Here is a 14,089-nt window from a genome sequence, read left to right as displayed (position 1 = left end):
GTGGATGACTTCGCGCTGCTCTCTTCTTCCAGGTGCGTCACTTCTGTCCATTGAGAAATGCTTTAAGCGTGGGTTCTCGGCTTCGGCGCTGTGGACATGGGGTTGGATCACTCTCTGCCCACCCGATGCCAGCGGTACCCCTCCCCCAGCCGTGGCAACCCAAAGTGTGTCCAGGCACTGCCAGATGTTCCCTGGAGGGCACGATCACCCCCAGTTGCTGGAATGGCTTTCTCTTCCCCCGCCCGAGCCCACTCCCAAACATCTCTATCCAGGGCTGGGAACTTTTATGAGACACCTCCTAACCCATTGGATTTTCCTCTTGTTCTGAGTTGCCTTCGGTAATATTTTTGACTTCCTAGATTATTACTCATTCAGAACAATGCTCCTGCTGCCCTTGAAAAGAAAGTCCTTTCAGCTAAATTTTGGGAGAGGGAGGAGAGGAGGCAGGTAAATATGCCTTTAGAGACATCTGTCTGTCTTAGTCTATGGAGGGTTTCAGACCGAATTCTGCACATCCAGGGTCTCTGTGAACTAGAGGGGGCCATGGGTACTTGGAACTCACCTCCCTCTGCCACATTTTTACAAATGAAGAAAGGGGCCAGAAGGGGAAATAAATTGCTCAAAGTCATACATACTCCTAATCCTCCTTTTCTGAGGGCAGAGGCCAGTATGATTCTTCTCTGTCCAGCATGTCTGAAGAACTTTTTGGTCTCTAAACACGGATAACTTTCAGTGCTTTACAAGCGACAGTTTTGGCAAAACCATGCCAGTTCAGGCATGCAAATTTTATAAATGATAGAATACTGCAACCAATTAGTGCAAATGAACATTTATTGTGAAATATTCATCCTACCCTTTATTAGGTATTACATCATCAAAGCACTTTGTGGCAATGAAAATAGCTTTTTTAATCCCCTCTGATTCACCCAATATTCCATTAAAGCTGCAAAAAATGTGCAATCTGCTTGAAAAATAGGTTGCTCTTATTTACTCATTTGTGAAAAGTCAAAAATTAAAAAAGAAAATGATCCTAGCTTACAGGGCCTCTAGAGCCAATTAGCTTTCCTGGTTCCCAGCTACTCCCCAAAGTAATTAACAAAGATAATTTGTTTTAAATGCCTTTTTATAAAACCAATGCACCTTTCCCCATATTATAATCATAAAAATTTTAAAAAGCCATTATTTACTTTCTTGGAAAAAAGGTGGCCAGCCGTTGTTTTTTGATTGGGAGCATGTGTATTTCCTGGGAGTTCACTTTCTTTAACTTTATGCTCCGGGTTTTGGTGGGTTTCCTGAGGGCCTCCATGTTTCCCAGGGCCTCTTCTCCTGGGCTATTGGCGTCGGAGCCCTGACACATGGAGTCTTCTCGTCTGAAGGAGAAGTTTTTGGTGGACACCCCCGAGAGGCCTTTGATCTTGCCACAGAAGATGGTAGGCACAGTGTCTTCGACGGAGACGATCACCTTGGCCGCCTGGGACTCGCTCACCACCTCCATGTGATTTTCAGCCTTGGCTTCGCCACTGGGCTGGCTGGGTAGCTCGGTGGCGTCGCTGCCGCCCCCGTGACTCTCCATGACAGATGCAGCCTCCTGTGTCGTGGCGGGGGCAAAGGGCACTTCCATGCCACTGGGCAGTTTCTCTAGCACCGGGTGACCTGGGCTGTCCATGGACCCGCTGCTGTCATACAGTGTCTCGGGGTGGGATTCAGGTTTCCGGTGGGCGGCCAGTGACAGGTCTAGGGCTGTGTCTTCCTGGCCTATTGGGGGGCTGACTTCGCCAGCCTTGAGCCAGGGCACTGACTTCATGGAGAGATCCAGGGCCTCGTTCTCACTCCCCATCTTGATGACAGTGTGGCGGCCGAGCTGGAAGTACTCCCGGGGCTGGAACAGGTCGAAGGGCTTTACTTCCTCCTTCTGGAGAGGGCTCTGGGGGCCTTTAAAGGGGTGGAGGCCAAAGGCAGATGGCGGCTTGGGGCAAGTCGGGCTGAACTTGGCTTCGGAGCTCTGAGGCACAGGGATGGGGATGGGGATGGGGAGTGGCACGGGCAGGGGCACGATCACCGGGTAGGGCACCAGGAGCGTGGCCGGTGGGACCAGGGGTGACAAGGGGGAGTTGAATGGCTGAGGGGGCACTGGGGCGTAGCCTGGGGGAGGCTGGCAGGGCGGGGGGCCGAGCGCGCCCTGGGCAGGAAACAGATTGTGGAGCACGGCTTCGAAGGGCAGCGGGGGCTCCTGTGGCTGGCTGGGGATCCGCAGATCCAGGAGCTGGGGTTGCACCTCGGGGTCCCGGGCCCCCTGGAAGAGGTTGTTGTGGATGGCGCCAGAGGAGCCCGGGGCTTCCGGCGGCAGGACCAGCGGGGAGTTGAGGTGCTGGAACACGTGCTGCTCCAGCACCACTGGAAGCTGCACGGGCCCCTGCGCTGTCATCACGTACGTGGCGTTGCCGCTCTGGTTGAGCTCAGGCGCCGAGCTGCCCTCCACCTGCATGTGAATGGGCATCACCACGGGGCTCTCCCCCAGGCACAGGGGCTGCAGCACAGTGGCTGCCACCTTGAGAGCCACGCCGCTCTGGGACTCGGCCGGGGGGTTCAGGATGGACGGGGCCGGCACGGTCACCAGCGCCTTCTTTACCAGGTCGGTGGAGTTGATGTTCCAGGCCTCGGTGGTGATCAGCTGGGCCATGCCATTCTCCAGTCTGTTATTGGTCAAGGCGGGGGAGGAGTCGCTCATGTCCATGGCGAGGTTCTGGGACTGTAGATCGTCCATCACTCGGCTCGGATGCCACTTGGCCTGCAACACAGAATACACCGTGTGAAGCTTCCTTCTGAGACCATTTATAGCTGCCTCCAGAGCTCTCCCCACATCTCTTAAAAGTTTCCATGTCTCAGTTACCCAGGGAGCACACCCATTTCTCAGTGTACACATACATGTGACAGCTATTTCCTAATATATACGAACACACCCATATGATCAGCTGTGCGTGGACAGCCCCAATTTAACAGACGATTAAACTATAAACACAGATGATGTCATGACTAAATAACCGAGTGAAGTTGAACAGAGTATTGTGAAGCCAAATACACACTCAGCTTATGTTTAGCCTTCAACAAACACAAAGTTTCATTCCACATCGCTCTATTGGACAGTTAAGATATGTGGAGATTGGACTTGTCCAAATTCAAATAAGGAGCTAAGACTTGCTTTCCTTTAAGGAGAAAACAGAGCCCTGCCACATTAGAATATTCTATAAAATCGGACAGGGGCCATCCCACTTATGGAAAGCATTAAAAAAAAAAAAAACTCTTTGTAGCAGCAATAATTCTTCCAAAAGAGCCTTGATGAGAGGAACACCAGTGTATTTATACAAGGGTCATTACAGTTGCCTCCCTCTCTCTGACCAATGGCACCCTCTTTCCTCCAGTCAGAGGAAAAGTCACTCCGAGGAGCAAGGGGGAGATCGGGTAACTTGTGCAAACACTCATCGGGGTCCAGTGTCACTTTCCCAATCAGTCTTTCTGACCCTTGGCCTCCCCTAACTTCTAGCTGTCAAGAGGACAGGGTGTTGATGAGTCTAGGGCTGAGGAAATGGAACGCTTGTTGGAAACAAACATCCTCAAAGGTGAGATATACTTTCTTGATGTCCTTGGCACCTCTGGCCACCTCCTAAGATGCCAAAGGAGCCCAGTGCCGGTGCTTCCTGGAGGAAGCAGGGCTGCAGCTGCGATATGGCTCTCCATGGAAACACGTCCATATTTAGCCTTGTTACCATGGAGAAGGCAGGCACCAGGTCTAACTTAGGGATCTGTGCAGCCCTGGAGTCTGGTGGGGCTCAATAATAATAATCCTCAGTCTTGCTGGGCAGGCCTTGGGCCACTCCAGTTCTTGACCTCACCTGTCTGAGCTGTCTAGACTTTTGTCCTGTGGTCAACTCACCCTTCTCTCCTCACCCCTAAATGACTAACACAATCTCCAAAACAAGAGAGGCGGCCCAGAACACCATGGGATTAGAAGTCAACCAATGCGGAAGGCGGCTTTAACAAATAAACAACCCTGTGATATTTCCAGACAATCACAACATGTTGAATGCACAGAACAAGGAATTTCTCTAAGTATGAGGAGGAGAGGGCAAGATGAAGGATGCTGTGCAAATGACTTTCTGCAGAAGGACGGGTGAGTGATACCCTGGGCTGGGCACACTGCAGAGCCTCTGAGGAAGGGTGCCAGAGCCCAGCTCCCTAGGGTCCAGGTGTGCTCCGGAGATGACCATGAGCTGGCCCAGTGTGCTGGCCAGTGATGTCCCTGGGGGCAGAGTAGCAAGGGGGCTTGCCCCAGGTGAAAGGTCTGCTTTTCCTGAGAGGAGTGCTCTCTTATTCACTCCAGAAAGTGACATGCCTCCGATATACCATTCATTCATTCATCATTCATCCAATCAATTTGCTAAATGCCTACTGCATGCCAGAGCTTTGCTGGGGGCTGGAGATGCTGTTGTGATCCTGGAGATGCTCATGCTTTCATGGAGACTATAGTCTAGTGGAGGGGCATGTCTTTGATCAGATAGAGACTGGCTAGCATGAGAAGGCCTCAGAGTGAAGCCAGGAGAGGTAGCAGGCTCGGCAGCTCAGAGCTCTGTCGGCCATTCACATGCAGCCCTTGGAAGGCCCTGAGCACCCCAGGCCTCCTCCAGAAGGGCCGCCCTGTCTGTCACAGTGGCCAGAACTCTGGGATGGGTGACAGGATCCTGAACGGAAGCTGAGGTGGGGCTGGAGAGGACACGGACAGCAGTAGAGAAGGCACCCGCGACTGTCCATCTGAGGTGGCTTCTGAGGATCTGCGAGGCAAACCACCAGAAGAAATCCTGCTCCCTGATTCCCGTGGGTCTGGGGTTACCCCGCTGAGAGACTGCTTCCTCATAACGGGCTATACCGTCTGTCCTTCCAGATGTGGGCCTCCCTCTCTCTCTGCCTCCCTCAGTCCCGTTCCCCCACCCACCAAGAGCAAGAAGGCAGACTTTGGGGCATCATCTCTACCTGCTCCGGGCACATACCTTCAGCCCAGTGGCTCTCATGTCTTCCTGCAACCCTACTCCTCTCCCTGCCTGGCTCTGGTTCTATGACAGCTAATCCTCCAGCACCTTCCCACTCAAAGTGTGAGGAAGCCACCAGGTCAGGGTGTCACCCATGGGCCCGTGCTTCTCCCACAGGTGGCACCTGAAGGAAAGTTACACGGCTCAAAATAACCTGGAGTTAAAATTCCCCTCCAGGTCCTCCCCACCATTCTATGCAAAACAAAGAACTCTCTCTCCCGAAGGGAAAAATGGACCTTAAGGTTGATTATGCCCAGCTCCCAGCCAGTCCAGCCTCTGGCCAATCTCCAAAGTTCCTGGCCCCAGCTGTTTAAGAGATAACTACTCCGAACAACCTTGGAGAAGAACAAGCCCCCTTAAGACAGTAGCTTTCCACATACATGCCTATATATACTTACTCTTTTCTTGGATAAGTGCAGCAGGTCACTAATCTGACTGCTGCCCCTTCTCGCCTCATTAAAGGTGATCTGTTCCTGTAAAGTGCCAGTTTCGTTCTTTTTCCTAACCTTGCCTTCTCTAACTCCCTTACCCTACAGCACCCAGTGAGTTTCAGCTCTTGGCACCAGTCCTGCAGGGGCCACGAGCCTCTGGGAACAGGACTGGGGACAGACGGATTCAGGAGAGGCCAGGGCACAGGTGGAGGTGAGCAGCGTGGGGCATCTCAGGGGCCAAGGGCCCAGATCTCACTCCTGCCTCCTCCCGGCTCCACAGCTTTGGAGCTGCCTGGCGGCTCCGCGGGAGTAGGCCGGTGAACAGCCCCAGTCCCTTCCCAAGATTGCCACTGGTCCACTGAGCCGATACTCTGCTTCCGCACTATGGGCTAGGCAGCGGCTCCCCTCCAGTACCATGCAGGGCCCAGGGAGGTGTGAGTGATAAAGGCAGGGTAGCCCTGGGCTACTCTCTGCTCTCCCTTCCCTTGTTTACCCTGCCAGCAGGAGCCCCAACTCTGGGGGGCCTCAGTGGGTGACCCCGTTGCAGGAGCCGCTGCTGGAAGCCTCAGTGATGCCCTGAGGATAACAACCAGCTCAAAAAATGAGGGTTCAGAGGGCAAGTCTCTGTCCCTTAGAACAAGCCAGGAAGCCAGATGGGCTGCCCAAGTGTGCTCTAGCCGAGGAGGCAGGGGATCCTTTGCGTATTTTAAGGTATTCTTTGCAAATGAATTTAAGTGAGGTCAGCCATCCAGCCTGCCCTATTACCCTGGGGGCATGGGATGGGGTGTAAAGGGAGGGAAACTGGGCCCTGTGGATCTGCGGTTGCTGGAGACCCTTGCTTTCTTGGCCCATGGCCAGTTGCTGGGGCTGGAAGGCAGGGGGCTGGGGCCCACCCCGGTGTAGCCTGTGTGCCCCGCAGACCGAGACTCTGGGGAGAAGCCACAGGACACAGGGCAGCTAGGGAAGTGGGGCAGTAGTTGGGCTCAGAGACCTGTGGGATCACAGAATCGCCACCTGAACCCCCTAACTATCATGAAGATCTAAGTACACACCACAGGGGCATTGTCCCTGGGCTCTGCCCCTCAGCTTGGTGCCCCCTTGGGCCTTGACCTTCACCCAGCCAACTCCTGTTCACCTGTCACACTTTGAAGTCTCTACCTCCCCCAACCCCATTGAGTTCCCACAGGACCCTGCCTTGCCTTGTCTACTCCTGCCCCTCCCCATCACCGCCAGCAAGAGAAACAAAGTTTCTCATTCGCTCATCTTTATACCCATAACCAATGAACAGCAGGTGCTCCGTGAATCCTTTCAGAATGAGGGAGAGTGTCAATGAGTGTATAGGCTGTGGAGCCCTATACTGAGGTCATAGAGCAATAAATCCAGAATCAGCCAAGCTCCATGGCAACCGCTGTCAGAAGCCATCTCATCTCTCACGAGCCATCCTTTCCTAACTGGCCAGCTCCTGTCTCCATTCTCCATGTTAGTCAAAGTGGGCACCGAAGGACCCCCAACCAATGACCTATCGCCATCTCCTTCTATAGGAATTTTCTTTGTCCTAAGGCTATAAAATTGGCCACAAGCCCATGAAAGTGGCAGCTCTCCCTTGAGTTGGCCCACTATTCTAACAGTGTCTCCCCCTCTAATAAAATCTATTCTCCTTTCATTTTTTTCCCCCTCATGTCTGGAAATTCTTTTCCAACCTGCTCTCATACTGCCACACATAGGCCTTTCACAGCCTCATGTTCTTGTAACCAGCCTCTTGTCACATTTATAGAATTAGGGCAGGGCAAGGCTGGCAGGGCAAGGCTGGCAGGGCATGAAACCTCACACCTCTATCCTCTCCTCAACCCTTCTTATCAATGAGGAGATCGTGACCCAGAAATTTTGATTACCACTCATCAGAGGCCAGTTATCACAGAGGTCACACGCTCGCATTGTCCTAAGAATAGAGGGTTGGGCCCATAAGCCCCAAGGAGGGGAATGTGGCAGCCAACCCCCTTGCTGGCCAGGGGGAGACCTGGATGATGAGGCAGGCGATGCAAAAGCACCTTTGTGGACAGTGAAGAGTCCGCTGGGGTGACCAGTGAATGGATTCGTCCTAGGGTCCTGTGTTTCTCTGATGCACACAGAAAAAGACGACCAAGGCAAAGGGGCACATGTGCCGTTTCTCTCATAAGCAGTTACATTTGGGAAGAAGCTGACCTGGGGCCCAACTCCTGGCAGTCAGTAAGTGACCTGCCCTGCATCTGCACCCCACTGGGTGCCCTGCAAGCCAGGCCTGCCTCTCAGGCTTCTGCTTCCAGAGCATTGCAGAGGACTCAACTTACCTTACGGGCTTCTGTACAGACTGACATTTTTATGATGAGGATTCAACTATGGCTTAATTTCGAAGGTGAAAACACTTGACCACTGTGACTATTCTCTAGGTTGTAGAGTGCATCTATTTCCATGTTGTGGGCATTTAAGACCCAATCTCTCTCTCTCTCTCCACACACACACACACACACACACACAAACGCTCACACACTCAAATAACCTAATACCCACAGCTACATCCTAAATGATCCCCTAGGAGCATGCCAGGGAGCCCTGTATCACCTTCTGGAGAGCGTCTTGATTTCATGTTGAGAACTGAGAGCATTTTCACCACAGAAGTGACTACCGAGCCAACCACAAAGCTAAGCACCCCTGAGGAGAGGTTTGAGGCCTAGGTTTCTGGGTTTGGTGGGCAGGGTTACCTAGCAGGGAATCAAGCTGGGGACCACTGCCTGCTTCAGAACCCTGTGAGGATCCTGGAGCCACTGGAGTGAGGTCATGGGAAGGCGAGCTCAGCCTCAGGGGAGGCAGTGTCAATGAGCAGGATGCTCGCGGGCCGGTGGTTCCAGAGTCCCCTGGTCCCCACCCTGAAGAAGTGACCTGCCCTTCTCTGCTGCTAAAATCAGCCTCACCTAGAATTTTTTTTATCAGGATAAACTTCTTCCTCTAAGACATTCATTTTCTAAAAATAAATCCTGATACGTTTTCCAGCTGTAAAATATCGACAGCTTTGGTTTTTATGACGACTGTAGGCAGCTGTCCATTTTTCAGGTCAGAATGGGATTGTTCTTGTCCTTGTTGCTCATGAGTCCTGGGAGTGGCATTTCCACAAGCTCCCGGGATGACCCGTGTGCACACTCCCATCTGACAAGTGCTGGCTCAGCCCTCTTCTCAGAGTTGGCTACACATTAGAGTCACTTGGGAGCTTAAAAAAAAAAAACAACAATGCCTAGGTCCCACCACCAAGACTCTGACTTCACTGGTCTTGGGTACAGCCGGGGCATCGGGATTTAAAAAACAAATTCCCTAGGTGACTCCACTGTGCATAAAGGCCTTAATCCAAAGGCCAGAGAACAAGGCACCTGGTCAGCCAAACGTGTTCTTAGTGAGTGCTTTTGCTTCTCAGTGGCTGCTTTGGGCTTCCCTGGTAGCTCAGACGGTAAAGAATCTGCCTGCAATGCAGGAGACTTGGGTTTGATCCCTGGGTCAGGAAGATCCTCTGGAGAAGGGAATGGCAACCCACTCCAGTATGCTTGCCCAGAGAATTCCATGGACAGAGGAGCCTGGCGGGTTACAGTCCATGGGGTTGCAAAGAGTTGGACACGACTGAGTGACTAATGCTTTCACTTTTCACTTGGTTCTTACTTCACAGAGAAGCCTAAAGCCATCTATCCTCAAATTCCCTCAACTTCCACCCTGGCTCTCAAAGTGTCTTTCTGTGTTCCCCTGCCCACCAGAAAACACTGGGGCGTCACTCCCTCTTGCAAGACTGACTTCCCAGAGACCTGTGTAAATATCCCGCACCTCCCAACTGCACCCTGTATTCTAAGTCTATTTCCTGCTTTCAATCCAGCATTTAAACTACACTGTCAGTGATCGACTTAATTCTGTGTAAAAACCACCAGCCACTTACTATGAGTGAAATGAGCAAAGCCTAATTTTCATTCTTTATTACAACATGGATATGGTTTCACCATTTAGGACCTGATATGCACTAAATATCTAAGAAGTAATTCCAACTGGTTAAAAAATGGTTTTGCTCTCCCCACAGGGTGTAATAATTGTCAATTACTTGCCCCGGTGATTAAATTTTCTGAGCTTTAAACATCAGCACAGGGCCTTTCTACTGAAGCTGTGAACATAATTACCACATGAATGTATTCTCAAATTGGCTAAAATAAGGAGAAAATGCAAAATAGTTACCCTGGCTTACAGCTGATTGCCTTTTACATGCAGATATCTACACAGCCCTCTGAAAGGACTATGAGCACCTAGGTTACCTTTGGGAACACGTTCCCCAACGTGTTACTTAATTTATGAAAACAGTGGTGGCCAGGCAGTTCATGACAGAGTCTCACCTTCGTGAAGGTGGGTAGTGGTTGTGGGGAGTTCTGCCAGAGAGGACAGAGTGCAAATCTTAGCTCTGATGTGATACTGGTAAAAAAAAAAAAAGGGGGGGGGGGAGATGATGGCCAGTCAGGCAGAGGAAGCAATGAGCAATGAGTCTGAGCAACAGAAACTGGCCACTGACACCAGGGAGCTCCCAGGTCTTCCCAGGGAGCACGGTGCAGTCGTCATAAAACTTATTTATGTTCGTTTTGCCATCTCATCCTTTTTATTCCCATTTTTCTATTTTTTTGGCGTATATAATAAATAAATACAGGAAGACATATATAATTTAACAATGCATTATGTATTGAGGGGGTGTCCAAATTTTTTTCTTTTTTCTGACAGGAGTGTAAGCATGAAGAAGATGCAACTCAGCAGGAGAGACAGAGCTTCCAAGGCTTAGTGAGACTTCCAAGGGTCCCTCCTGCTTGAAGACATCTTAGGGTTACTGGCCCAGGCCACACCTCCCATTTTGTAGAGCAGGCAGCTGAGGTTCAGAGGTTCAGTGAGGCTTAGAGGCTGGGGTACTCAAGACTCCCAGACCCCTGCTCCTTCAGAAGTACAGTCCCTCAGCCACTGCTTTGGGTTCACATTTGATGTGAATCAAAGGGATCCCTTGCTATGTCTGTGTCCCTGACCCAGCATCAAACACTAAAGTATGGGAGATTTAACTTCTATGCAGAGTACATCATGAGAAACGCTGGGCTAGAGGAAGCACAAGCTGGAATCAAGATTGCCGGGAGAAATATCAATAACCTCAGATATGCAGATGACACCACCCTTATAGCACAAAGTGAAGAAGAACTAAAGGGCCTCTTGACAAAAGTGAAAGAGGGGAGTGAAAAGTTGTCTTAAAGCTCAATATTCAGAAAACAAAGATCATGGCATTTGGTCCCATCACTTCATGGCAAATAGAGGAAGAAACAGTGAAAACAGTGGCTGATTTTATTTTTCTGGGCTCCAAAATCACTGCAGATGTTGACTGCAGCCATGAAATTAAAAGACGCTTACTCCTTGGCAGGAAAGTTATGACCAACCTGCTGCTAAGTCGCTTCAGTTGTGTTAGACTCTGTGCAACCCCATAGACAGCAGCCCACCAGGCTCCCCCATCCCTGGGATTCTCCAGGCAAGAACACTGGAGTGGGTTGCCATTGCCTTCTCCAATGCATGAAAGTGAAAAGTGAAAGTGAAGATGCTCAGTTGTATCCGACTCTTAGCGACCCCATGGACTGCAGCCTACCAGGCTCCTCCGTCCATGGGATTTTCTAGGCAAGAGTACTGGAGTGGGTTGCCATTGCCTTCTCCATATGACCAACCTAGACAGCAAATTAAAAAACAGAGACATCACCTTGTCAACAAAGGTCAGTCTGGTCAAGGCTATGGTTTTTCCAATGGCCATGTATGGATGTGAGAGTTGGACTCTAAAGAAAGCTGAGCACCAAAGAACTGATGCTTTTGAACTGTGGTGTTGGAAAAGACTCTTGAAAGACCCTTGGACTGCCAGGAGATCCAACCAGTCCATCCTAAAGGGGATCAATCCTGGGTGTTCATTGGAAGGACTGATGTTGAAGCTGAAACTCCAATACTTTGGCCACCTGATGCAAAGAGCTGACTCATTGGAAAAGACTCTGATGCTGAGAAAGATTGAGGGCAGGAGGAGAAGGGGATGACAGAAGATGAGATGGTTGGATGGCATCACCGACTCAACGGACATGGGTTTGGGTGAACTCTGGGAGTTGGTGATGGACAGGGAGGCCTGGCATCCTGCAGATCATGGGGTCGCAAAGAGTCGGACATGACTGAGCGATCGAGCTGAACTGAACTGAAATCACCAAATGTCAAATAATTTGATGGGTGAGGAACTTGACTAAAAAAAAAAAAATACATCCTTGAGTCCATGACACCTAATAAACAAGTAATTGAAATAGAAAATGAGATTCAGGACATGCACACACACACACATACAAGCTCTTTGTGACTGTGGTAAAGCCTTTTTAAGTCCCTGGGACTCAGTTTCCTCCTCTGTAACACAGGGTACTGCCCATTCTCATGGGGGAGTGGAATGTTAACTCAGGCCTCCCATGAGTGAGTGCTGCCTGCTGGGAAGGAACTGCAGCGGGTCCTGAAAGATGGGGAGGTGTGGGCATTCAAGAAAATTGGACCCAGGAAGGAAAGTGCACAAGGGGTGAGGGAAGGGTAGAATGGAGGGGTCTCTTGGGGCCACCCCCATGACCACTGAGAAGACTCCATCCCCTATCCTCCCAACTCCAAAGGCCCCAGGACCAGGAATGGTTAGAAAAAGGAGGCAAGCTCTGCTGGCCAGGGGAGAACAGAAAGCTGAAAGGGAAGGCCATAAGGAGGGGAGAAGGTAAGAAGACTTCTTCAGCATCAGTCAGAGCATGGTTTGTGTCTCTTGGCCCTCAGCTTCCCAGAGCAGGGCAGTGTCTGTGGGTGAAGATATCACAGCACTGGCAGGGAACCCATGATGTGCCAAACAGACCTACGATGAGGTCTGTGTAGGGTCTCAGCTTAAGGCTGGGCATCACCAAGTAAACTATGGTTGAAATACTAAAGCAGGACAAATCCGAAGAGTGCAGAGCCAGCAGCTTCACAACCAGAGTCAGCAGCTGCTGGGCCTGGTCTTCTATCTGTGGGCCTGGGAGGGTTCTGCCAGAGCACAGGTGGGATCTGGGGGTCTGGCTGTGGAGGGTGCCATGGGGTTGCCCTGGCTCCTTTCTGCTCCAGGAGAGTGTCAGGTGTCTTGGCATTTCTGATCTCATTTTAGACCCCCAACTACCTCCAGCCTGCCCACAAAGGACCTATGACAGTCCTTGGGCTGCAGGTCTGGGAGCAGGGCTGGAACAGGGAACTAGGTTTCTGTCCATTCACTTATTTATTCTTTCAGAAACCAAGCACCTTTACCGCGCGCCAGGCACGCATCTCCTAGTCATCTACCCTGATGCCGCTCTCTCCACAGGCTCGTTGCCTTTTCTCTTGGCTCAATTCCCCAAGGATCAACCATTCGCTACTCTCCCAGGGCAATCTGCTTCTAACGGGACTCCCTCAAGGCCCACTGTTCTTGCAGAGGTAAAGGAGTAAGTCACTAAATGGATGCCAGGCCCTAGCCAGCAGTGGGAAGAGTTGTCAGTGTAAGGACGAGAGGAAATTACTTATTGTCCAGAGAGGGCTGCCTGTGAAACTAAGAGGAAAGAAGTGCCATCCTCAAGTGTTGGTGACCACAGTGGAAGGGAAGAGGCATGCCTCAGAATCACTGGAGAAAATCACGAAGAACTGTTGGTAGTGGCAGGGGATGCTTAGGGCACATGGGCTGTGAGAGCCGGTGAGCATCTGTCCCTGCATGTGGCCAAGGCCCCGTAGCCATCAGCGGGACACACACCACTCAAAAACCTCAGGTGCTGGTGTCGGCGCGCCATCTCACGTAGGAGCCCAGGTCATGTTCAAGATATCAGGCCGGAATCTATCATCCCCCAAAGCTATGGTTTTTGGAGATTTTTCCTGGCCATAAAGAAACCTCTTAAGTAAGGAACAAAGATGGGGGCGGGGTGTGTGTGGAAACCTGCCTGTGGCCTGTGGAAGAGAAAATACTTCTAATTAGGTTGAGATACAAAGGTTAAATTTTTGTTCTGGGAAAAGGACTGTTTATAATCCCGTGTCATTAGCAGAACATTTTCCAGAGACTAGTGTGCCAGAAATAGACCCTCTGAGGGGTCACTGGAAGGAAGGGGTGCACATTTGCGAAGTGCAAAGGCCTGGACTTCAGATTTTCCCTTTATCCCCACCAACTTCCGCATGAACACTGCCAGGCTCAACCCAGGCACTGCACCTCACTCCCCATGCCCCCGCCACCAGACAGGTCAGAAGTACAAACTTTGAACTCAGACAGACCTTAGTTCAAATTTCAGCTCTGGAGGGGTGGTCCTAAGATGGCAGAGGAATAGGACGGGGAAACCACTTTCTCCCCCACAATCGTTAAAAGAACATTTAAACGCTGAGTAAATTCCACAAAACAACTTCTGAATGCCGGCAGAGGACATCAGGTGCCCAGAAAAGCAGCCCATTGTCTTCAAAAGGAGATGTTTTATCAACGGTGCTGTATAGAAGGAAAAGTTTTGAGACTACCGTAAAAATAAG

General features: G+C 50.9%; 1 protein-coding gene across 2 annotated transcripts in view; it reads right to left on the bottom strand.

The window, feature by feature from the left end:
• Window positions 1–813: 813 nt before the first annotated feature.
• Window positions 814–14,089, bottom strand: part of RAI2 (retinoic acid induced 2) — a 72,601-nt gene continuing 59,325 nt past the window's right edge. For both annotated transcript variants that reach the window (XM_040266548.1, XM_040266547.1), the window contains exon 2: window positions 814–2,788. In XM_040266548.1, coding sequence (XP_040122482.1) covers window positions 1,184–2,764 — 1,581 coding nt within the window. In that variant the 5' untranslated portion in view covers window positions 2,765–2,788 and the 3' untranslated portion in view covers window positions 814–1,183. The remainder of the gene's footprint in view (window positions 2,789–14,089) is intronic.

Source organism: Oryx dammah, unplaced genomic scaffold (assembly GCF_014754425.2).
Source record: "Oryx dammah isolate SB20612 unplaced genomic scaffold, SCBI_Odam_1.1 HiC_scaffold_23, whole genome shotgun sequence".
Lineage (NCBI taxonomy): Eukaryota > Metazoa > Chordata > Mammalia > Artiodactyla > Bovidae > Oryx > Oryx dammah.
The sequence above is the reverse complement of the archived record's forward strand: the minus strand, read 5'-3'. Positions and strand labels throughout refer to the sequence as shown.